At 43.7% G+C, this 22,457-nt stretch overlaps 1 protein-coding gene across 1 annotated transcript in view; it reads left to right on the top strand.

Annotated features, from left to right (window-relative positions):
- The first annotated feature begins 449 nt into the window (after positions 1-449).
- CELSR3 (cadherin EGF LAG seven-pass G-type receptor 3) overlaps positions 450-22,457 on the top strand; it is a 124,135-nt gene continuing 102,127 nt past the window's right edge. Inside the window, exon 1 of the mRNA XM_063292849.1 lies at positions 450-4,017. Coding sequence (XP_063148919.1) covers positions 450-4,017 — 3,568 coding nt within the window. The remainder of the gene's footprint in view (positions 4,018-22,457) is intronic.

Below are 22,457 nucleotides of genomic sequence, written 5' to 3'. Positions count from 1 at the left end.
TTCTCCCTTTGTTTCACTTCAGCCTGGGAAAGCCAGCGGGCAGAGGGGGCTTGGGCTGCGTCCACCGGGCGAAGCCAGAGAAGCCGAGCGGTGGTTTGCTGGGCTGCTCTCTCTTCGGGGAACTGAAGGAAACCTCCCCGTCCGCCAGGGTCCAAGAGGATCATCGGTGCTGCGTGGGTTCCCTCTCGCAACCCCTCGCGGGGCAAGGGAAGGAGAACAGCAGCTTCTCTCGTGGTGGTTCTTTGACCCCACCTTGGGAAAAGAGGACGATCCGCTGCCCGGCTGGCGCCCTGGGAGAGCCGGGCAGCGCTTCCTTCTGTTTGTGGATTATAAATGCTTCCGCACTTCTTCCGGATCCCCCGAGCCCGGCAAGGCTCAGAGAAAGCCCTGCGCGAACTAACTGGGAATGCCTCGTGAGGCTCGCCGTGGTTGGGAAGGACTCCGCGCAGATGGGCGTCTACTCAAGCCCTTCCAATCAACGCCCTAGGAGACGGGCGAGCCAGCCGGACAATGGGGTGTCCAATGGGATGAAGGCTCCATCCCAAAACCACCGGGACCCAACCCGTTTCAACAGGATTGCAGCCTGTATCCAGCGGGTCCACCTGTGTACAAAGCCATTTCGCCGCCTTCAGAACTGCACCGACCTCTACTCACTGAGGACCGCCCAGCGTTCCGCCACGAGAGCTAGGAGGAAAGGCAGTAGTCCCCAAATGCCTTCGTGGTTCCCGATTATGCGACTGGCTTCCTTTTCCCGCCCCGGAGCCCGTTCGCCTTTCAGCAAGTGGTTCACCCTGTTGACCTGCCTTCAGATCTGCCTGGGGCAACCGATGCCCTGTGGAATTTCCCGTGGCTGCTGCGCCGGGGAGTGCTGTGGGGCCAGCCCAGAGCAATGCTGCCTTTGTACCTGGGCCGGAAAAGACCGGGCAAGAGCTGTTTCAGCACCACCGGCGTCTCGGACAGCTCCCTGTGCAATTCTGGGAGCCAATCCGAATGTAGACTGGAGAAGGCGCGATCTCCTCTTTTCTTTCCATCCATTTGACTCTACCAAAGGCTGTTTACAAACTCTTTGTTTTGACGTGGATTTTAGGAGCCCATCGACTCCCGAATTCTTTCCCTCCCTGCCGCTAAAGCCTACTCATCCAGCTATGCAGAGTGAGATAACATACTCCACATGTGCCAAGAAAAGGAGACGGAGAGAAGGGGCGCTTCTTCCCTTGCTGAGGGTTCGGAGGGCAGCCAATCGGCACCCCCTCTTCCCTCAGTATAATTACCAGGTCCAGGTGGCTGAGAACCTGCCTTCAGGCACGCCTGTGATAACCGTGGCAGCCCAAGACTCTGATTCAGGTGAAGCTGGGCGGCTCGCCTATTCCATGGATGCTCTGATGAACAGCAGATCCCTGGAACTGTTCAGCATTGATTCCCAAAATGGCCTCATCAGTACCACTGAAGTTTTGGATCGGGAAAATATGGACCTACACTACTTCCGAGTGACTGCTGTGGATCATGGGGTTCCCCGTCTTTCTGCCACCACCATGGTTGCAGTAACAGTTGCAGACAGAAATGATCATAATCCTGTATTTGAGCAGAGTGAGTACAGAGAGACCATCCGGGAAAATGTAGAAGAAGGCTATCCCATTTTACAGCTGAGGGCCACAGATGTGGACTCTCCTCCCAATGCCCATATCAGATACCGATTTGTAAATGAACAAGCAGCCCACTCTGTCTTTGAAATAGATTCACGGTCAGGGCTGATCACTACAAGTGGGCAAGTAGATAGGGAGAAAATGGAGAAGTATTCTCTGGTGGTGGAGTCAAATGATCAAGGTAAGGAGCCCGGCCCTCGATCCTCCACAGTTAGAGTGTATATAACAGTTCTTGATGAAAATGACAATGTCCCACAATTTAGTGAAAAGCGATACATAGTCCAGGTAAGAGAGGATATAAGACCCCATTCAGAAATTTTGAGAGTTACTGCCACTGATTTAGACAAAGACAACAATGCTTTAGTTCATTATAACATTATCAGTGGTAATAGTAGGGGGCAATTTTCAATTGATAGTGTGACTGGGGAAATACAGGTGGTGGCTCCTTTGGATTTTGAAGTTGAGCGAGAATATGCCTTGAGAATCCGTGCCCAGGATGCAGGACGTCCTCCTTTGTCCAATAACACAGGCATGGTTAGCATCCAAGTAGTGGACATTAACGATCATGCTCCTATCTTTGTGAGCACCCCCTTTCAAATATCTGTACTGGAAAATGCCCCTTTGGGCCATTCAGTAATCCACATCCAGGCTGTGGATGCAGATTATGGAGAGAACTCGCGCATCGAATACAAGCTCACTGGGGTCTCCTCTGATACCCCCTTTGTAGTGAACAGTGCCACGGGCTGGATTACTGTGAGTGGCCCTTTGGATCGAGAAACTGTGCAGCACTACTTCTTTGGGGTAGAAGCCCGGGATCATGGCTCTCCCTCTTTGTCTGCTTCTGCTAGCGTCACCATCACTGTCATGGATGTAAATGATAACCGGCCTGAATTCACCCAGAAAGAGTATTTCATTCGCCTCAATGAAGATGCTGCTGTGGGGACTAGTGTTCTTAGTGTTACAGCAATTGACCGGGACGTGAATAGTGCCATTAGCTATCAGATAACGGGTGGGAACACACGGAACCGTTTTGCTATCAGTACTCAGGGAGGAGTGGGATTAATCACCCTCTCTTTGCCCCTGGATTACAAACAAGAGAGACGGTTTGTGCTAACAGTGACAGCCTCTGACCGGACCCTGCATGACAACTGCCATGTTCATATCAACATTACAGACGCCAACACTCACAGACCAGTGTTCCAAAGTGCCCATTATTCAGTAAGCGTTAATGAGGACCGTCCAATTGGTAGCACAGTAGTAGTGATCAGTGCCACAGATGATGATGTTGGAGAAAATGCCAGGATTACCTACTACCTGGAAGACAATATTCCCCAGTTTCGGATTGATGCAAGCACTGGTGCCATCACCCTGCAGGCAGAGCTGGATTATGAGGACCAAGTTACCTACACACTGGCCATTACAGCCAAAGATAATGGGATCCCTCAGAAAGCAGACACAACCTATGTAGAAATCATGGTGAATGATGTCAATGATAATGCCCCTCAGTTTGTGAGTGCTCACTACCAAGGCATCATCTCTGAGGACAGCCCTCCCTTCACAAGCGTGCTTCAGATCTCTGCCACTGACCGGGATGCCCATGCCAATGGACGGGTGCAGTACACATTCCAGAATGGAGAGGATGGGGATGGGGATTTTATTATCGAACCCACCTCTGGGATTATTCGAACCATCCGCAGGTTGGACCGGGAAAGCATTCCTGTTTATGAACTTACTGCATACGCTGTGGACAGAGGAATTCCTCCCCAAAGAACACCTGTCCATATTCAAGTGTCTGTGCAAGATATTAATGACAATGCTCCTGTCTTTCCAGCTGAGGAGTTTGAGGTCTTAGTGAAGGAGAATAGCATTGTAGGCTCTGTCGTGGCTCAAATCACAGCCCTGGATCCAGATGAAGGACCCAATGCCCAGATCATGTACCAAATTGTGGAAGGCAATATCCCTGAAATTTTCCAGATGGACATATTTTCAGGTGAGCTCACTGCCCTCATTGATTTGGATTATGAGACCAAGCCTGAGTATGTAATTGTTGTTCAGGCCACCTCTGCCCCCCTTGTCAGCAGAGCTACAGTCCACATCAAACTCATTGACCAGAATGATAATAGTCCCATTCTGAAAAATTTCCAGATCCTCTTTAACAATTATATCTCCAACAAATCCAACACCTTTCCTTCCGGAGTCATAGGGAAGATCCCTGCCTATGACCCAGATGTGTCTGATAGACTGTTCTACACCTTCGAACGAGGAAATGAGCTGCACTTGTTAATTGTCAATCAGACTAGTGGGGAACTCAGACTGAGCCGTAAACTGGACAACAATCGTCCCTTAGTGGCCTCCATGTTGGTGACCGTCACAGGTAAAGATGATTTTTCACTTTTTCAATAAATTGTGTCAAAGTCAGGTTTCCTTGAGTTGTAAAAATTAGACCAGCTTGCTTGCTTTTGCCAAATCTGTGGAAGCCAGAGATAAGAGAAAGAAAGCAAGTAAAGAGACTTCAATAGTAATTATGTTAGGAGCTCTTTTATTTATTTTTTCCTAGCTTCCTTTAGGGTGTAATAGCTCAGTGGGCACCAAAAAAGCAAGATTTGATTGCTTCTTATTATCTCATGGCAGACTCATTTCATAATATATTAGACAGAGCTAAGTTCCTGCCCTGAAGAGTTTACAGTCTAAATTAGATTGAAGTGCACACAAAGGAAGGGAGAAAGGATATAAATTGATAAGACAAACCTGCCTGCTGCGCAGAGAATGGAGATGTTCCCTGCTTTTTTTCTCTGTCTGCTTTTTGTGCAATGGCAATGATAGTCTAGCCAAATATGGACACTTGGAAAGTGTTTCAGTGATCCTCTGCATGGCCTTTGAGACAGAGTAAGCGTAAGTTAGCAACAAGTGATGAAACTGAGAGTTTGTCTGACCACAGCATTCTCTGCCTACAGGATAATTGGGACTGGGGAAAAGAAGAAGAGAGTTACTCTGAGGGGAAAGAAAGTATCAACAAGTACAGTGTTTTTGAGCTAAAAATGCCATTTATGTTTCCCTTTTTTGCCACTGGACTAATCACAAATAACATGGAGGTGATCAAAGTTTCCACATGGATATCAGGCACATCAATGTAATTTGCCTGGTACCTCAAACATTCTTTGTCCAGATTGGAGGAAGCCTTGATAGAGATTTGAAAACTTTGAATTTGTTCTTAGATGTTATGTTCTCTCTCTCTCACTCTCTCTCACTGTCTCTCTCTCTCTTTCACACACACACACACACACACTAGCCTGAAGGATCTGGGTGGCATGGAAGGATTTATCTATTTAAAATCATTTACATCCTGCTCTTTCTCTTCAAGGAAATTAATGCAAAGTATTCCCCAAATCATCTTTCTGCACATTTATTGCCACTTATGCAAGATGTTTGGGGGTTAGTCTGAACTTAAGCACAGAACTGTTCAGAACACCAAGGTTCAGCCCTGAAACATGAAGTCATAATGAAGAGACTGTCTCTGCCTGGGCACTTTCTTTCTCTCGCCAAAGAACAGGAGTCACAGATCTGACACAAGGGGCAAAGATTCTTCAAGGGACAGAGGACATAACTTCTAGGCACACTTATAGCTCCAGTGCTTCTCCTTTTAAGAATGAAGTGCTGGTATATCTGCTAAATGGATCTTAAGCTCCTGGATCAGGTGCATTTTTCAAAAGCTGTTGTCTTTCATTTTATTAATCTTATCTTCTAAAGAAGCAAGATAATTTGATTTCTTCCCCACTCTGGATGACTGATCGGATATTGCTTTGGCTATCTCTTGGATTCTGCCGGTGAGCCAAAGGCTTGAATTACTGCAAGAAGGAAAGTGTTCCTTCCATTAGGCATCTTAGCAGATTTAGCCCAGGCCTCAACTGTCTCATAAGCAAGGTTCGGTCTCTTGCTCAGATTTCATTAAACTAGCTCTTTTTCATTAAATAATTTGATCAGTCTGTTTACCATGTCATGTCAGTATTTATGTCTTGGCTGTAATCCTTTCTTTGTCCTCTCTGCCCACTGTCCCTATTCCTCTGACTTCTATTCCATGTTACATGCAAAATAATGATTTATTGGTTTGCCTTGTCCATTTTTCTAAGATCTATTTATTGCACTCACATGCCACTTCTTGTAAATACTAACACATTATGGGGGGGAGGCGACAGAACCTCACATTATCTTTATAATACATGAGCACTGCATTTATGTAAATACACATGTCTCTATAAAATTCCCCTACATTGGAAATAGCTGTTTCGATAATTTACTACATTAAGTCAGAAGGGTTAACACCAGTAGCCAAATGTGGTCAAGGAAAATGTATACAAGGCCAAGAATAGGACACAACTAATGTGAGGCCTTCGAGTTCTAAGCTCATCCTCTAAGGCCACCTCTTTCTCCATTGGGGTCCAAAGGTACAGGGAGCTCCTACCCTGCTTGCCTTCTGGAAGGCTACTAAGACCCAGCTTTTTCCTTAGGAGGTGGGCCAGGATGGGGGATTAGTCCAGCAGTTGCATGCTTCAGATGGTGTTATGGTGCCTAGTGGTATGGGAGGGTTTAAATTTTGTTGTATTTTTAGTTTGTATGCTTGGTTATTAGCCACCCTGAGATGTTTTATAAAATGTGGGCAGAAATGTCATTTTATAAATAAATAAATAAATAAATAAATAAATAAATAAATAACTGGTGTCTTTTAAAACTGATCCCTAATGATGTCAAAACACCCAAGTGTTACTTGTAGAAAGCAGCTGCAGGAGGGTCCTCTAGGAGGGGGAGGAGAGAGAGAGAGGAGAAGGCTGCATATCTCACAGTCTTAGTTACCCAGCTGTGTCTAGGGAGGCTTGCATTATTCATGACCTTCTCCACCTCCTAGCTAAGTGCCTCCTTTCTCTTCCTGCCATGAGATTAACTTGGGGAGATGGTTGGGAAAAGGCAGCCCTTGCTTCCTTCCAAAGATAGGGATGGGCCAGGTTGATCTGTTCAGGGCAGCCAATTCAGGCTCAGTGAGGGTTAATTGTAACTGCAGGGTAGGGCAATATTGTATTCAGGCACCCAGAGGGAGGGGAGAGGAGGGAGAGGCAGACAGGGTGATGATTGGGGAGCCACATTGACCTTTCCATGCATCTGCCAGGATGTGCTCAAGTAAACTCAACCTCTGAATGCACTTAACCCTTGCACAAAGGCAGGAAGAAATCACATTTTCAGGCTTTCCATTCAGTTCACTCAGAACAACACAGGTCTTGGACTGAGGATGTTATCATTTTTCCAGTGTGAAAACGAGGAAAGAAAAGGCTTAAGCTGAGGAAGGCAAGAAGCATGGAAAGAGAATTAGGCAAAGAAACCATCCCTCAGGGTATGAATGGGGATGGGCAGGGAGAGGATGGGCAGTCCTGTGCCTCTTGTTGGATTTGGTAGTTATGGGGGATGCTTAGGCCCTTCTGTTAGAGAACAGCGGTCTTGCAGATTCTGTATCCTATTATTGTTGTATTTTAATTCCATTGTCTATGGAATACCTTCTGATCCAATTTGATACAGTGGAAACAAGGTTCAGCCTGATGGTTGAAATCAATAAACAGTGAGTCAGGTCTCGAGAGAAAGGAAAGGGGTAGTTTGTGAAATGCATCTTAATGGATGGAAATCCTAGCCTTACTGCATTACTGAACAATGCATGGCAGTCTTAGATTGTATCAGAAAAACATTCATTTGCTTCCAAAACAAGGTGCCATCAAATATTTTTCCTTTAAAAAACAGTGCTTATGTCAGAATGTAAGTAGGTTTCATTCCTGTGAAGGGATTTTTCATCCCTTCATTAATTCCAGTCTCTAGGCATGCTTTGGACATATGGCATGTAACTCACCCTGGTGCCCAGCTAGAATTCCCATGGTTAGCAGCTAATGTGGGTATCAATCCATTTGATAAGAGTGGTATCAGTTAAGTTCCACTGTGGCGAGAGCCAGTTTGGTCTAGTGGTTAAGGCAACGGGCTAGAAACCGGGTTCTAGTCCCACCTTAGGCATGAAAGCTGGCCGGGTGACCTTGGGCCAGTCACTCTCTCTCAGCCCAACTTGGTGCAATGTAGACTAGCCTTCTCGTGGTGCACCCCGGGCAATGTGACTTGTCACGGCTAAATAGTCTACACATCTGGCTGCTGGACCTCACAAGGATTTCCCAGCAAGAAAAAGCAGCATGAACATCGAACTGCTATGCCATACGATTAAAGAAAAAAAAAAAGCTCCACTGTGCCTCTGATGTCATCTATCTAGTTGTGTCAAGTACAGCTGGAAGGCTGGTTCTAATCCTTGGGCCAAGTCTAGTTCAACTAATACAGCTACTATGTAAGGTGTGAAGAGATTCTGTTTCCTTTACATCCACCTGGCCTTGGCACTATCTCTAGCAATTAAGAAAATTGCTTGAGGAGCCTACGGCCTAAGGCTCAAACTTGTAGTCCCAGGTATCTTCCTAGCAGAGATTTTTGGGGTCTTAAAGACTACTGAGTATAATATGATGCAAATTTATATACATATGCACATATAACCATTCTATGTAGGGGGAAGATTCATGTAAGTGTTAAAGATGAGGGAAGTTACTGCAATGGAGAAAGCATAAACAGAGACAATTAAAATAAAAGTAAATATAATGTTTTAAATTATAGTGTTCATTCATCATAATAAATTTCCAGGTATTGACAGTTAATATATGTGATGGGATGAAAAAAAGATCTATAATTTTTATTCCATGTACAAATGATAGAATGGAACTTATCGGTAAGTATAAACTCAGCAGGTTTTTGCTTGATTCTCCTTCAAAATTCATTTGACAGGGATAGCCACTTTAGGTTCATTGATGGAATGCCCTGAACTTTGCCACTTCTGACATCAGAATTATATCTGATTATTGGTTTGCATTGAGAATGTTGCCTATTTCTGCTGTGTAGAATAGTGAAGGGCACAGCTGGCAATTCTGTATTACAGTAGTTAAGGAGTTGAATTGGTACCAGGGAGACTCAGGTTCAAGTTTACCCTCAGCCAAGGAAGCTCATTGGGTGGCTTTGGGGCAGTGTCTCTCTCTCAGCCCAACCTACTCACAGGTTGTAGTGGGAAAAAATTGGAAGAGGGAATGCTCTGTATGCTGCCTTGAGCTCCTGAATAAAAAGAGGGATATACATTTAACAACTGCAAATTGAATTGAATTGAATTGAATTGAATAAATTGATGATATACTGTATAACATATTGAAAGATGAATGTTTGACATTGTGGCTGACCTTATTCAATCCTTAGCATTTAGGCTGAGTAGATGTTGGGATAGAGTTGACTTCTGGGCCTGTTACAAAGTCTGGGTCCTCTGTTGATTCTTCAGGGGCATCCTCTGTTGTCAATTCTGAGCAGCTGTTTCAGGTTTGGGAGCTGTCTGAAAAGTAGGATAGGCAGCCCAAGATCACTGATGACATGTAGGAGTGTGTAATTTCCCCTGGGGACTTTAGATGACAAGAAGTGGTGTTTGGTCCCTTTTTCCTATAACTGTTCTTTAAAAGATTACTCCTAGGTATCAATACAATCTTATTGATCCATCCTTGGATGGGTATTGTAGGCCTTGGACATGAAATCCTTCATTTGTAGGTCTCTGATGAGTCGGAAGAGATGCAGTTGTATCACAGGGTCTGACGAAGCAGACAGTGATTATTGTGGTATGTTCTGAATAGAAACCAGAAGCAAGTAGTTGTAGGTTTCTGATTATAGGTGGTACTTATACTGTATGACTAGTTCCTGATTGCACAGTAGTTAGAAAGCTTACCAGCTAGATAACTGGTCTAAAGTTGGTAGCAATATATGTATCAACAGCTATAATCCAAAAATAAAAATACCCTAATGATAAAGATGTCATTACTGCATGTCAGATATAGATTTTTTTCAGGAAGTTAATATATGTTAATATTAATAGACCTTTTCCTTGTTCAGTTATGCTTTAAATGGAGCTGTAAAATTGCATCCAGCCATCCAGCACTCCAGTCATTCATACAGTCCTTCACACAAAGGCTAGAAATCGGGTGAGCATCTCCTAAATGGCTGTGGGCACTAAACAGTCCAGTGGATCACTTGAATAATTGCAAGCAATTCCAGTAGGCCACCAGCATTCCTCTGCAACTAGAATTCTTTGTTATAGTGGGAAAAGATCTCAGAGAGGGGTGATGATCTACCATTTGAATTTCCATTTATTTCAAAGGAGCTGACATTCTCCAAACATCATTAGGTATTTAGATGCACCAGCATTTGTTTGCTGTCATGCCATCAAAAAACCCTGTGCATTATTCCACTGAAATAAATCATAATATCCTAGGCTGAATTCACCTTCTACCAGATATATTTGTAAAGATGTCCCATCTTTTGGATTTGCTCCCTTAACTATCAGAGCTCCAGGATAGTTATTTTCAGGGTGTCTACAAATTCCATTTATTTAGGTTAACTGTTAATTAACAGTTTGGTAGTGTTCCTCGATTGTATGTTTTAATCTCTGCATTTAAAGTTTCAAGGCAAGAGGCACTTTAATTAATTAAATTAGTAATACACATCATGAAATCCAGATCTAACCTGATTTGCAAAATTGTTTAATTCCCTTTATGAGCATTTAATGCTCATAAAGAACTAGGAGCTGGGGGTGCTTGAGAGGAAAGCAGAAAAACAAAAACTCAGGCAAGGTGGTTTCACAGTTGGTTTTGCAACACTTTTTCCTTTTCATCTTGAGTGGATCAGTCAGAAGTAAGTTCTGTAGACCATATTAAGATTTATTCCCTCATAAGTGTGTTTAGGGCTGTGATTGTAACCCAGAATTTAAACCACAACCTTATATAAGTTTATCCAGAGATTGCCTCTTTAGGCTCCAATCTAGTGAAAATCATTGGTCTTTCTGGTATCTACTGTGCAACTATACTCAAATTAGAGCTGTTGTTTGCAATTTTCATTGTTTATTGAGGAGAGGAAATATTTAGCCATGCTGGTGGTGGCAGGTTGTTAGAGGAAGAAAAGGGAATTGCCCATCTTGGTGGAATAATTAATAATTAAGATGTATGGACTTCAACTCCCAGGATTCCCCAGCCAGCCATGGGGAATTCTGGGAGTTGAAGTCCACACATCTTCAAACTGCCAAGGTCGAGAAACACTGCTTCAAAGAGACTGTTTTGTTTTCAACCCGTGAACCTGAATGCTTAGGGGTCTGGGAAGAAGAAACAGCAGCAGGTTTTCTACATCTTTGGAGTCCAGAGTTTCTTTGCTGTTACTCGTGAGTCAGCTCCTCCCCTCCCTGATTACAAGGGACTTTGCCACAGAGGGGTGAGGTCTGGCAATGTCACTGTACTAACATCTACTCAGAAGCTTGCATTACCTGAGGCCTTGCTCCCTTCCTAGTAGGTAACCACCTTTCTTACTTTACGTGTGTATATATTCTGAGAGAAGTACCTTCCAAGTCAATCAGATACATATGCATATCCCAAGTGCTTCTTCCCAAACACTGTTGTTCAGGATGCTGAAGAGCAATATATTTCCAACCTGAGCATCATTCTTTGGTAAAGCAAAATGAAAAAATGCACCCCAAAGACCTCTATGCCCTTCCCTGGATTTGCATTAAAGGAGCATGTGCCAGGTGGCCCACCCTAATCAATGACCAGGGGTTCATCTTGATGATTGGATTGGATTTTTTAAATACCTCCCACAGATGCATCATAAAAATAACTAAGATGTTAGTTGGGTGTGCATCTGATCCTACCCAGTTAATGAAAACATTTTTCAAACTGTGATGCAAGAGATGACTAGAGATATCAGAGTGGAGAATAAGCTGGTTACGCAGGTGCTGCACCGAATGAAGCACTGGTAGAAGTGCATGGCCTCCAAGAAGAGATTCCTTCCTGGGAGAAATGCAGTCAAAGAGCCTAAGAAGAGGCTTTTCCCCACCTCTCTAACTGGATAGCTCGCAAGCCTCAGCTGTTTACTAAGTCCCTCTAATATTCAAAGTGGGAGAGGGATAGGCTAGTTGCAGACTGACCGCTACATGCCAAAGCAACTCCTTGCTATCACTTGAAAGCTACATGTGGGGAAACCTCCAGGCTACAAGAAAGCATGAATATTCACCAGGCTCTACCTCTTTATCAATTGCCAGGGCCTGCTCTTATTCAGAATGGATGATTAAAATTACTCCTGGGGGGTTTGATGCCTCCAGCCAGCAGTGGGCTCTTTGTGTATAGGTTGAAAGGTGGGGAGGGGGAAGGGTCATTCTCTTAACCATCTGCTGCCCTTTAATGTAGAACAGAACGCCAGTTGGGTGAAAGGCTTGAGCTATTGCTAGGATTGCATTGCAAGTATTATTTAGAAGATATCATAGATATTAAAAAAACATCTTCAAGGAAAGGAAAGTGTGTGTGAGTGAGTGATACAGGTCTGTTATGCAGACAGATTATCCAGATTGGGATGTGCAGTATCTTTTCATGACACATTGGTCTTCAGACTTGGGTCGAGCTTACCATTCTCAGGTTACACAATGTGGCATGTGGAGCATGTGGAGAGAAATGTTAAGGAGGCCTTTTCAGTCCCAGAATTCCAAAGATATGCACTCAGCTCTGAAAGTGCGGCAGATTTGTCCTCATTTCACAAGGGTATTTATAGCCAAGGTGATGTGGGTTGTTCCACATTAGCCCTTTTCTCCTTATTGGATGCCATTTGTTCACTTCATTATAATGGAACATCCAGAAGATACCGTCCACTTACTAGGAAGACTGAGGCAGTTGATGGGCAGTAGCAAAATTCTTCAGGGCAGCGGGTGTTGTGCACCCTCTCCTTTGTGCCTTCCAATCCCATCATTTATTTAATGACCAAAGTGCCAGGGAATACAATATGATCTTTGAGTTGCTGATTTCTCTCCTTTGATGCAAGTGGTTAGACCACTTAGTCTGCAGGTGAGAAACAGCTAATTTAATGTCTGATTAAGGTAGAAACACTAAGGAAATGAAAAAAGAAACAGAACTCAAGATGGAGAAAAGGAAACTCTGAATATAATACCAATATTAAATGAAAGGGACTTTTGTTGAACAAAACACTTCTAGGTTAAGATTTGTTTTTCTGTTGTAATATCTTCTTTTAAGGATACATGTTCTTAAAATAAAAATATAATAACAAAGTCTTGCTGAATCAACTTAAAAATATACCTTCACCGGGCTTCTTCTGATAGTTAGCTTTCCCTTTTGGTGGGCACTTGTCATAGGAAGGAATAATCCATTGGTGGGACAGTCTGATGCTTCTTTTGCTCTGCCCTGTCCTCTCCTTTGCCATTTTAATTCTCCATTCAGCTGATGGCAGAAGAATGGTATCTCAGCCATTCTAAGAGGCTCTAGTATAGAATGAACTATAGTCTGCAAGTCCAATACATAATGGGGGGACCTTTAACTGATTATGGCTCTTGAACACAACTAGTGTAGTTCAGTGAGACTTCAATGGGAGACATTTCTGGTGGACTGTGTCCCATGAACCAAGGCTTTTTCTCACATTGCTGCTCCTAGTTGCATCGAAATGTCACTGTTAGACATTTTATATTTCTTTTTCATAGGATAGTCTGCACTCTGTAGTTTATTTGGCATGATTGTTATTACAAACCTATAAGGGGAAAATGCATTTTGCACTGTAATCAACATAAGTCACAGCGGTAGCAGTACATCTTTCCTGCTGCTTCACCATCCATGTCCTTCGGTCAGCAATGCTAAGGCCCCAAAAGTAGAACTTCTATATGAAAGTCTTAATACTGTTTCGCTGAAATGTGGCCCCAACCTTCAGATTACTCCGCCCTTACTTATTAGGAGCCATTCTGCAGCAGCTGCTACAGTTGTGGTCCACGATTCACTGCAATTCCTGTGACCTCCTGGGGAAAACCAAACCTTGGTGTTAGTAAGTGGTGGATGGACCTTGCAGCTGCCCTTTCCATAACCCAAGAAAAGCTCAGGAATTGCAACTGTAGGATGGGATGGAAAGAAGAGGCAGTCAGGCCCCCAGGACATAGTATTTCAGAAAGGCTACTTGTAGGGCCAGTGGTGAGTGAGGAGAAGCAGTGGCTGAGAAGCAGAGTGAAGCCACAAGGAAGAAGCATCCTCTGTTGTTCTTCAGCAACCAAGAAGTAGAAAAGGGCTTTGGATGTTGCTTTGGAAAAGAGAAAGTAGCCTTTGTCCTATTCCCTGTGTAAGAGCCACAGAGAAAAGTAAAATACTTCCCTGATGTTAAAATATAGCAACTATTCCTCTCCAGAGAACATTAAGGTCCATAAACCTGTTACTTCAAAAAAGCTATGTTGATCTCAGCAAGGTCAGTGGGAAGCTGCTTGGATCCCAAGAACATTCAGAACTATACAGAGAGTAGCATGTAAATAATATTAAAACTATTGCCCCCAAATCTCTCATTTCATGTGCTCTGCGTGAAGTTCCTCCATCTGTCCTGCCAATACATTCAATATAAGAAAGAAGAGTAGTGACTGCAATGCCTTGGATGGCTTTGAGCGAGCAATTTGCCCTAATCAGGACTAGAGATGTACAGTATGTGATCTTTTCACCCCCCACCTTCAGTCAATCTGCCCTATGTTTCACCCACTTGAAGGCCAACTTTTCTCTTTAGACTGTAATCTCCCGTTTGATATGCTCCATTAACCCTGCAACCAGTAAAGTAATGTGGGTTCCTTGAACCCGGGGGAAGGTGCTCGCAAGAGTTTCAGCCTTGGTTTTATGGCTTATGTTTCTAAGCATTCCAGCAAGCCAGTTAACTTGCTCCTGGATCTCCGGGGCCTATGTAAAAAAAGAGCCTATGCTGCTTCTGGGTACAAACGGAATGAGTCCTTCAAGTCAAACTCAATGCCTAATTTTTCATGGGCATGTTTATATCAGCTTCTTGGCAACAATACTGGAGAGGCTTGTAATTGCCTTCTTTCATGGGGTCTTTTAAAAATGTCCCATCTATCCTACAGCCCTGGTATTTCCTGGTGGACTCCTATCCAACTGGGCCAGACTGCTTAGCTTCACAGTCTAAAGTCAGTCAGATGCTACCATCTGCTGAAAATGGTTAATGGTTTACTATTTTGCAAGGTTTAGCATAGGTAACTTGAAGCAGAGATTTCCCCAGATGTGGTATTTCGTTTTCCCCATTTAAACAAGAGCTTTTGCCTGCCAACCTGCTACCTGGTTAAGAATTTTGTATAATAGCCACTTTCTGATGATATGGCAAAGAAAATGGCAAAGCTTTTATTGTGTATTTACTCTGTTCATTAAATGTGGTGGACCGGGTGACTGGTATCATTGGTAGCTTGTTTTTTAGCCATTTGTTTGAGTAACATAATGAAGCAACAAAGCCAGGTTTAGAATTCAGACTGAACAAGTAATCATTTGGCACAAAAAAGGGAGAGTTGACAGCAGGGTAGGCCAAATGCTAAGCACATTTTCCTTTCCTACCCAAAGAAAACAATCATAATGCAGGAATATATAAGCTAGCTAGCATAAGCAATCAAAACTCAATGAAATAGCCAGAAACCAGTGGGGGAAGAGCTGAGACTGTAACAGTAAAAACTGTAGCCTGCCTCCTTAGAGGGAGAGGAGCTAATGATCACATCAGTTAGCCTACCCTCCCTTTTCTCAATGATGCCACCAGGTGGAAATCTTCACACACACACCAACACACACACACTTCTGGAATACCATGACTTTCAGCAGTCTCTGTACTGAGCATGGGATATGACATTTAGGATTTATTGTTTCTCCCCCATCTTTTCTGCTTAATCCAACATTCAAGGTGGGCTTATACAACAATAAAAAATGTGAAGTATAAACTAGAACAAAATTAGTGCAAATTAAAATAAATCAAAACCAAAATTAAAGTCAATTGTTAAAATAATAAAAAGAATAACAGTTTGGTGAAAGAGATGTATTTTTACCATTGAACTAAATACTGAGAGAGTAGGAGCCAACGTATTTCTTAGGAACTGCATTTAACAGCCTGGGAGCCACCCAGGAGAAGACCCTTTTCGGTATAAAAGAGAGTTGAGCTTCTGGCAACAGGGGCATTTTCCAAAGATCTCCCACTGATCAGTAACCAGACAGGTTCATAGCAGAAAAGGTGATCCTACAGATAATCACGCCATAAGCCATTTGAGGCTTTAAAGATGTAATGGTATTTGGGAAAGACCTTGAGAGACAGGGCAAATGATGATGATGCAAAGATGCTGCCAAAGGAACGGTCAGATAAGAGACAGTGTAGTCTGCAGCTGGATAGTGGGTGGAGCAAGAGGCTCAAAAGAAACCCTCCCTAGTTTCTCGGGCTCTAAAGGAGATGGTGGAGGGGGGGAACTGTACTTTCAGACTTGCAAGATTCTGTCAATGTAGCTTTACAGTAAAATAGAATCAGCTCATCTGGTTGTGATTCCTGTCTGGTTTACCTCACAAGGCTGACAAAAGTCAACAACAATACCTTAAATTGAGGCCAGAAGTAACTGGTAGCCAATACAGACCCTACAATCCCATAGTTTTCACCACAGCCTGGCCACCACACCTTGTGCCTACTTCAATGTCCAGACATATTGCAAGCCCCATGCATTGTATGTTGTAGTAGTCCAGATGTGTTGTAACTAAGGCATGGATAACCATTGCGAAGTCTAACCAGCTCAGGAAGGCTCACCATTAACGTACTAGCTGTTAATGTGTTGCTCACCACATCTGCCACCTGCAGATCCAGTGATAGCTCAGGACCAAGAAGCACTCCAAGACTGGAAATCTGTTCTTTCTGAGAAAGTATAAGCTTCACCTCAGTTCCAGAATCTGGCTTTTTCCTTACCAACAGCACCTCCATCTTGCCTGGATTTAATTTCAGCTTGTTCTTCCTCATCCAGCACATTATTAGGTTAGGCAGTTTTCAAGAGCACTGATTGCTTCCTTGGAGTTAGAGGGTAGGGACTAATAGAGCTAGCTATCACCAGCATACTGATAGTGCACCATTCAGAAGCTCCAATAACTGTACCCAGCAGTTTCATTTAGATGTTAGACAACATAGGCTTGAGACTGGGTTACCTAAGGGACTGCCTTCTCCCAGTTGTTTCTACTCATCCAATTCGATCTGGCAGGTTAGGCATGCTACAGATCCCATTAGCCAAATAATGTCGGTTGGCGGGGACTAGAAGTTGTGCCTTCTCAGCCATAGTGCCTGCCCTCTGGAATATTCTCCCCTGAGAGATCAGGATGTCCCTGATCCTGTTGGCCTTTCAAAAGGCCATGAAGACCTGGCTATGTGCCCAAGTGTGGTAATGGTCCCGTTTATCCTAACGAGCAGGAACCACGCTGAGACAAGGAATAGGTCTCTAGTGTTTTATTACTGCTACATTAAACAGAAAATCCTAACAAACTGAAGAAGCATGAGAAAACCCATACAGATAAACCCCAAAAGTCAAGGTGGGTCTCTTTGAATGACAGCTCAAATTCTCTCTAAACTATGCATACATTTTCTCCCCTGGATAGGGGCCCCCTCCTGCTCACCATCAGTGCTCATGACATCGTTTCTTGGTTGTATTAACATCTTACAATGTTTACTTGGAAGCCATGTATATTTATTTTGTATTGTAACCATTTTAATTGTAATTGTTTAATTGTTTTATGGTTTTTATCATTGTAAGCCACCCAGAGTCACTTGCTGAGATGGGCAGCTATAGAAATCGAATAAACAAACAAATAAATAAATAAATAAATAGGGGACAAGTCAGAGCCCCGAGGGACACCATAGGTCAACAAACTAGGTGTACAACAGTAGATGCCCAGGACTACCTTTGGGGCATGTCCCAACAAGAAGTACCAGATTTATTTATTAATTTCCACAACTTATATGGCTGCCTATCTCATATAATGATTTTGGTGGCTCCCAGTTAGCAGTAAAAACAAGAATAAAAACAAAACTGCCCTTCCCCTGCAGGTGCTAGAACAAACAGCCTCCCAGCAAAATCCCCAACCTAGCCCAGTGCTTGGGGGAAGCATTTAGCATTTTCATGGCCTTCCAGAATGCTAAAAGCGTAAGGATCCCTCGGATCCCAGGTGGGAGGCTATTCCAAAGGGCTGGGGCAGCTGCTGAGAAGGTACACCTCCGAGGTCCCATCAGGTGACATCATTTAACAGAGGGGACCTGGAGCATGCCCACCGTATCTAACCTAGTAGGATGGGCAGATACTCTCAGGAGAGGCAATCCTGCAGATAATCTGGCCCTGTGCCATGTAGGGTTTAAAAAGTGATAACCAGCACTTTGAATTGTGTCTGGAAAACAACTGGGAGCCAGTGCAGCTCACATAGCAGTGATGTAATTTGGGTGAACCATGCGGCCCCCAAAACTGTGTGTGCTGCTGCATTCTGGACTCATTGCAGCTTCTGGGTGGTCTTCAAGGTTATCATATCTGCATGTTACTGCAAAATAGTGCCTTCAACTTTGCCAGATAGTCCAACAGGATCCCATGACTGATAGTACCAAAAACTGTGAGGACTCCCAAGAAAGGTAGCAGACTTGTACTTCTAACCCATTCAGTTTCTGGTGTTGGCCGTTTACTATGGCAACTAAAGCAGTCTTGGTTATCATATCCTGGATGAAATCCTGATTAAAATAGGTTCAGAAAATCAGTTTCATCCAGATGGATCTGGAGCGGCAAGACCAACAGTTTCTCAATCACCTTACCCAAGAATAAAATATTTGAGACTGGACTATAATTAAAAATGTATTTTGGGCTTTTTCAGTAAATATCTTACAACTTCTTACTTTAAGTACATAGGAACACACCCTGCACTTGAGGAGCCATTGATCACTTCCCTTAACCATGGACCAGAAATCAGCCCAGGTGGGTAAAGATTGAGCAAGCAAATGACAGTCTTCATTCTCTCCATCTACCCTTTCCCCATCCGTAAGATCTACAAGCTGAAAGGAATTAAGATGAACCTGACATGCAGCTGCCAAGGTTATTTTCCTGTGACCTGCCCCGACACTGGAGTCCAGATTAAGATCAATCTGATTGATTGATATAAATTGCTCACAGTGAGCTTCCAACTGTTCCAGCTGCCCTCCTCCAGCATCTTGATGGAAGAGATACTGCACACTATAGAAAAAAGTTACCAGCCCATTCTATGAAGGCAGAGAAGTATCCTTTTTCACTACACCCACCATGACAGAATAGAATACTAAGAGGGCCCCATTCCACTTTCATTCCAATCTGTCATAAGAGTGTTTGCATACGAACCCTCTACTTATGTGCTTCATCTCTCTCAGCTCCTTGATGTGCCAACAGAGCTCTTTAAAGAGGGAAGCAGACATTGAGGACCAGTAGTGTCAACTGCCCAGGCCTTCTCTGCAGATCAGCCAGGGCTTTAGCAGTATTGTCAGCTGATAAGATGGAAAATTCCCCAAGTATATTGAAAAAAAAATCTGGATTCATTAGGCACCAGGGTTGGATCATTTTAACCACTTCTTTGGTTAAAGAAGGAGGTGTTTGGCAGCTGTCGGTCTAAAGACAGACTAGGGAGTGCTCTGCCCATGACAACAGAGTTGCAGAAATTCCTCCACTTTCAGGTCATGGGTATGAACCGAACAGAAAACTGTAATTCTTTGCTGCCATCTATGATCCACCAGATCCACCAGATTTGTGCAGCTGAGATATAGTAGCTCTAACATCAATTTAAACAGCTCTCACTCTTTCAGTTCATTCTCTCATAGTGGGTTATTTCTGTATCAGTGCCCAAACTTCAAATCTGGATCTCTCAAAATTTCTTCTGAATCTTGATCTGCTCTTTTTCTTTAGGTGTTTTCCAACTCCATTTATTTACAGTACATCTACCAACTTTGATTTAGCCAATCAAAGTATAAAGTTTCAGTTACTTTTTTATTTGTCTTTAAATGCCAGAGTTTCATAGATTCTTTCCCCTAAAATGTTAGAAAGCTTCCTGGCCTGAACTTTGGAGCCTCCTAGTCCAAACAACCTCTAAAACCAAAAAAGCCATTCATTCACAGCATTTACACCTACAATATTTTCAGGAAATTGTTTTTATCAACAGTAGCAATCAAAAAGGCTAACAATTAAAAAAAACAGATTAATCAAAAGCACAGCTCCAATAGACAGCAAATTGCTGGCTTGGTGAAATGTCCTGGCAGTGAAAATAGACTCCCAACAGCTCTTGCTGTTGACTTGGCTCTGAGGGCTTCTTGGCCTGGGATCCTTTGGACGTCGCACCTTTAAGGGATGGGAAATGGTCATGGATGGTCCAGGATGTACTAGGAAGAATCTGCAAGCAAAAGGCATTGGCTGTGAATTCCCTACCCACATCAGGAATTCTCTTCTAAAAGGCTTTGTTCTCCACAGATGGATGACAGCACTCATGACACTGTCCCCGCCCATGTGGTGTGGGCCAACTCAAGTCCTTGGGCTGCTTGAGAGGGACAAGGCAGTGCCCTTCCCTTCCCTTTCCAGACACAGAAACGAAACTTGCTGGCAACTGAATCGCTGTTCAGTTCTGGTGAAGCATAAAGCAAGCCTCTCCTGCTGCGCTTGAGAAATCAAGCTGATTTAAGGAAACAGCAAGCTGTGAGGTAGCCCCAGCTCTGCCCATCAATACCATATTGTCATTCCCTGTCCTCACTCTTTGCTGCCTTATTATATGCAGTGCTGGGCCAGAGTCAGCCCTTCATCTGCTTTGTGGATTCAGACACTGATCCGGTGGGCTGAGGATTGAATAGGACCCTGTAATCCCCTGGCAACTATCATCAGCATCCCCAAATTCCATGTTAATACTTCTGTTTCTTATCTCAGGGGATCTAGTAGCTACTTGTTGTAAGCACCCAGTAGAGAGGAGGCATCATTTAGGAAAAAGCTGGTTTGGTCTAGCAGTTAAGGCAATGGGCTAGAAACTGGGAGACCGAGAGTTCTAGTCCCGCCTCAGGCATGAAAGCCGGCTGGGTGACCTTGGGCCAGTCACTCTCTCTCAGCCCAACCCACTTCACAGGGTTGTTGTTGTGGGGAAAATAGGAGGAGGAAGGAATTAAATTAAATAAATAAATGTCTTTTTCTGTGAGACTGAACACTGCTTTCCTTGTGTTCCAAAAGAACAGTGCCCTTAGATATTCTAAGATTTGCTTCAGGAGAGGAGGAGATACCAGACCAATTATCTTGAGGGCTGGGCTACATTTCTTTTTCAAAGGCTACATTTTGATAGTCATGCGTTTGTTCATTTGTTCATTTTAGATTAATTTTAAGGACACTTTTAAAGCAACTCCAGCAGTCCCAACATTCAGAAACATTGTATATGATTTTAAAGTTTGAAGTTTGTGTTTTGAATTTAGCCTAAAAGCTGACTGGACTCTAGGAGAGTTTGTATAGGATTGATCCTAAATAAAAGCTGTCTTGTTCCAGATCATCTGATTCTGAAATATTGTTAAAGGCCAAAGTCCCAAAAGTGCCTTCAATGAAGCGTGTGTTATAAAATTCAAGTTGCCAAGTTCTCATGGCAGTAATAGAGCCCTTATTATTGGGGGGGGGGGGAGGAATCTTCTGGCCCCAGACACCATCCTTTATCATGTACAAAGAATATGTGGACCTCCAGATACTGCTGAACTCCATCTCCTAGCCCTGTTCGCTATTGGTGATGCTGCCTGGGACTGCTGAGAATTACAATTCAATAGCATTTGCGGGGCCAATGTCCTGCAATTCACACAAAACAAGTAATACAATTGGCACGCCAAGCACCTACAAAAGCATTTGCTTCAGACATGGGAAGCTCCTTATATGTCAAGCAGTGTGCAACGTTTCACTTCACACCTGGAAAAAAGGGAAGGGAGAAACTGGACTTAATGTCTATAAACAGAAGTGGTCCAACTTACATGAAATACCCATTTCTTATTAGAAAACCCTTCTCTCTGTGTGTATTTAAAGAGTAAGGAAAAAGCATTCTGTGTATGCTCAGAAACACTTCCATCTGTTTTTCAAAAGTTCTACCATGGGGCCGGCTTGGTGCAGTGGTTGAGGCATCAGGCTAGAAACCGGGAGATCTTGAGTTCTAGTCCCACCAGAGGCATGAAATCAGCTGGGGGACCTTGGGCCAGTCACTCCCTCTCAGCCCTTGGAAGAAGGCAAAGGCAAACCACTTCTGAAAAACCTTGCCAAGAAAACTGCAGGGACTACTGTAGTCCAGGCAGTCTCCAAGAATTGGACACGATTGAATGGATAAAAACAAACAAACATGGGGCCTTAGGTTGAAAATGGGTGGTTTTGGAATCAAATCCTGGTGAATTGTGGTATGGGTCAGGAGAGAATCATGGCTGACTCCGTTTCTGCACAGAGCAGCACTCCGGCCTGGTCCTGAGTCAGAAAGCCACCTGACCCCTCGCAGGCCAGAGTTCTGCACGAGGCCAAAAGGGGACGATGGAAACTCATCAGCCTGCTCTGCTACCTGGGGGATTTGCTCTTGTTTCATGGCACTGATGCTTCTGCTTCCTTCCTGGTTCTCCCCCCACCCCAGCCTTCTCTCCTGAGCTCCAGAGTCCCTGGTGCCAGCACCCACCCTAGGTTCTTTTTAGATTTTTAGATTTCTGTAGGGGTGAAATATCACCCTTTCAAGGACAAACAAAAATCAAAAAGAAACAACAGTAGCAGCAGCAGGGGAATAAAAAAGCAGCAGCAATTGTTAAATCCTCCTGTGCGGTAAACTACAAACACATTGGAGGAATTCAGAGTGCCGGTGTCTGGCCCAGCAGTTGCAAAGGGAAAAG

Source organism: Candoia aspera, chromosome 2 (genome assembly GCF_035149785.1).
Source record: "Candoia aspera isolate rCanAsp1 chromosome 2, rCanAsp1.hap2, whole genome shotgun sequence".
Taxonomy (NCBI): domain Eukaryota; kingdom Metazoa; phylum Chordata; class Lepidosauria; order Squamata; family Boidae; genus Candoia; species Candoia aspera.
The sequence above is the reverse complement of the archived record's forward strand: the minus strand, read 5'-3'. Positions and strand labels throughout refer to the sequence as shown.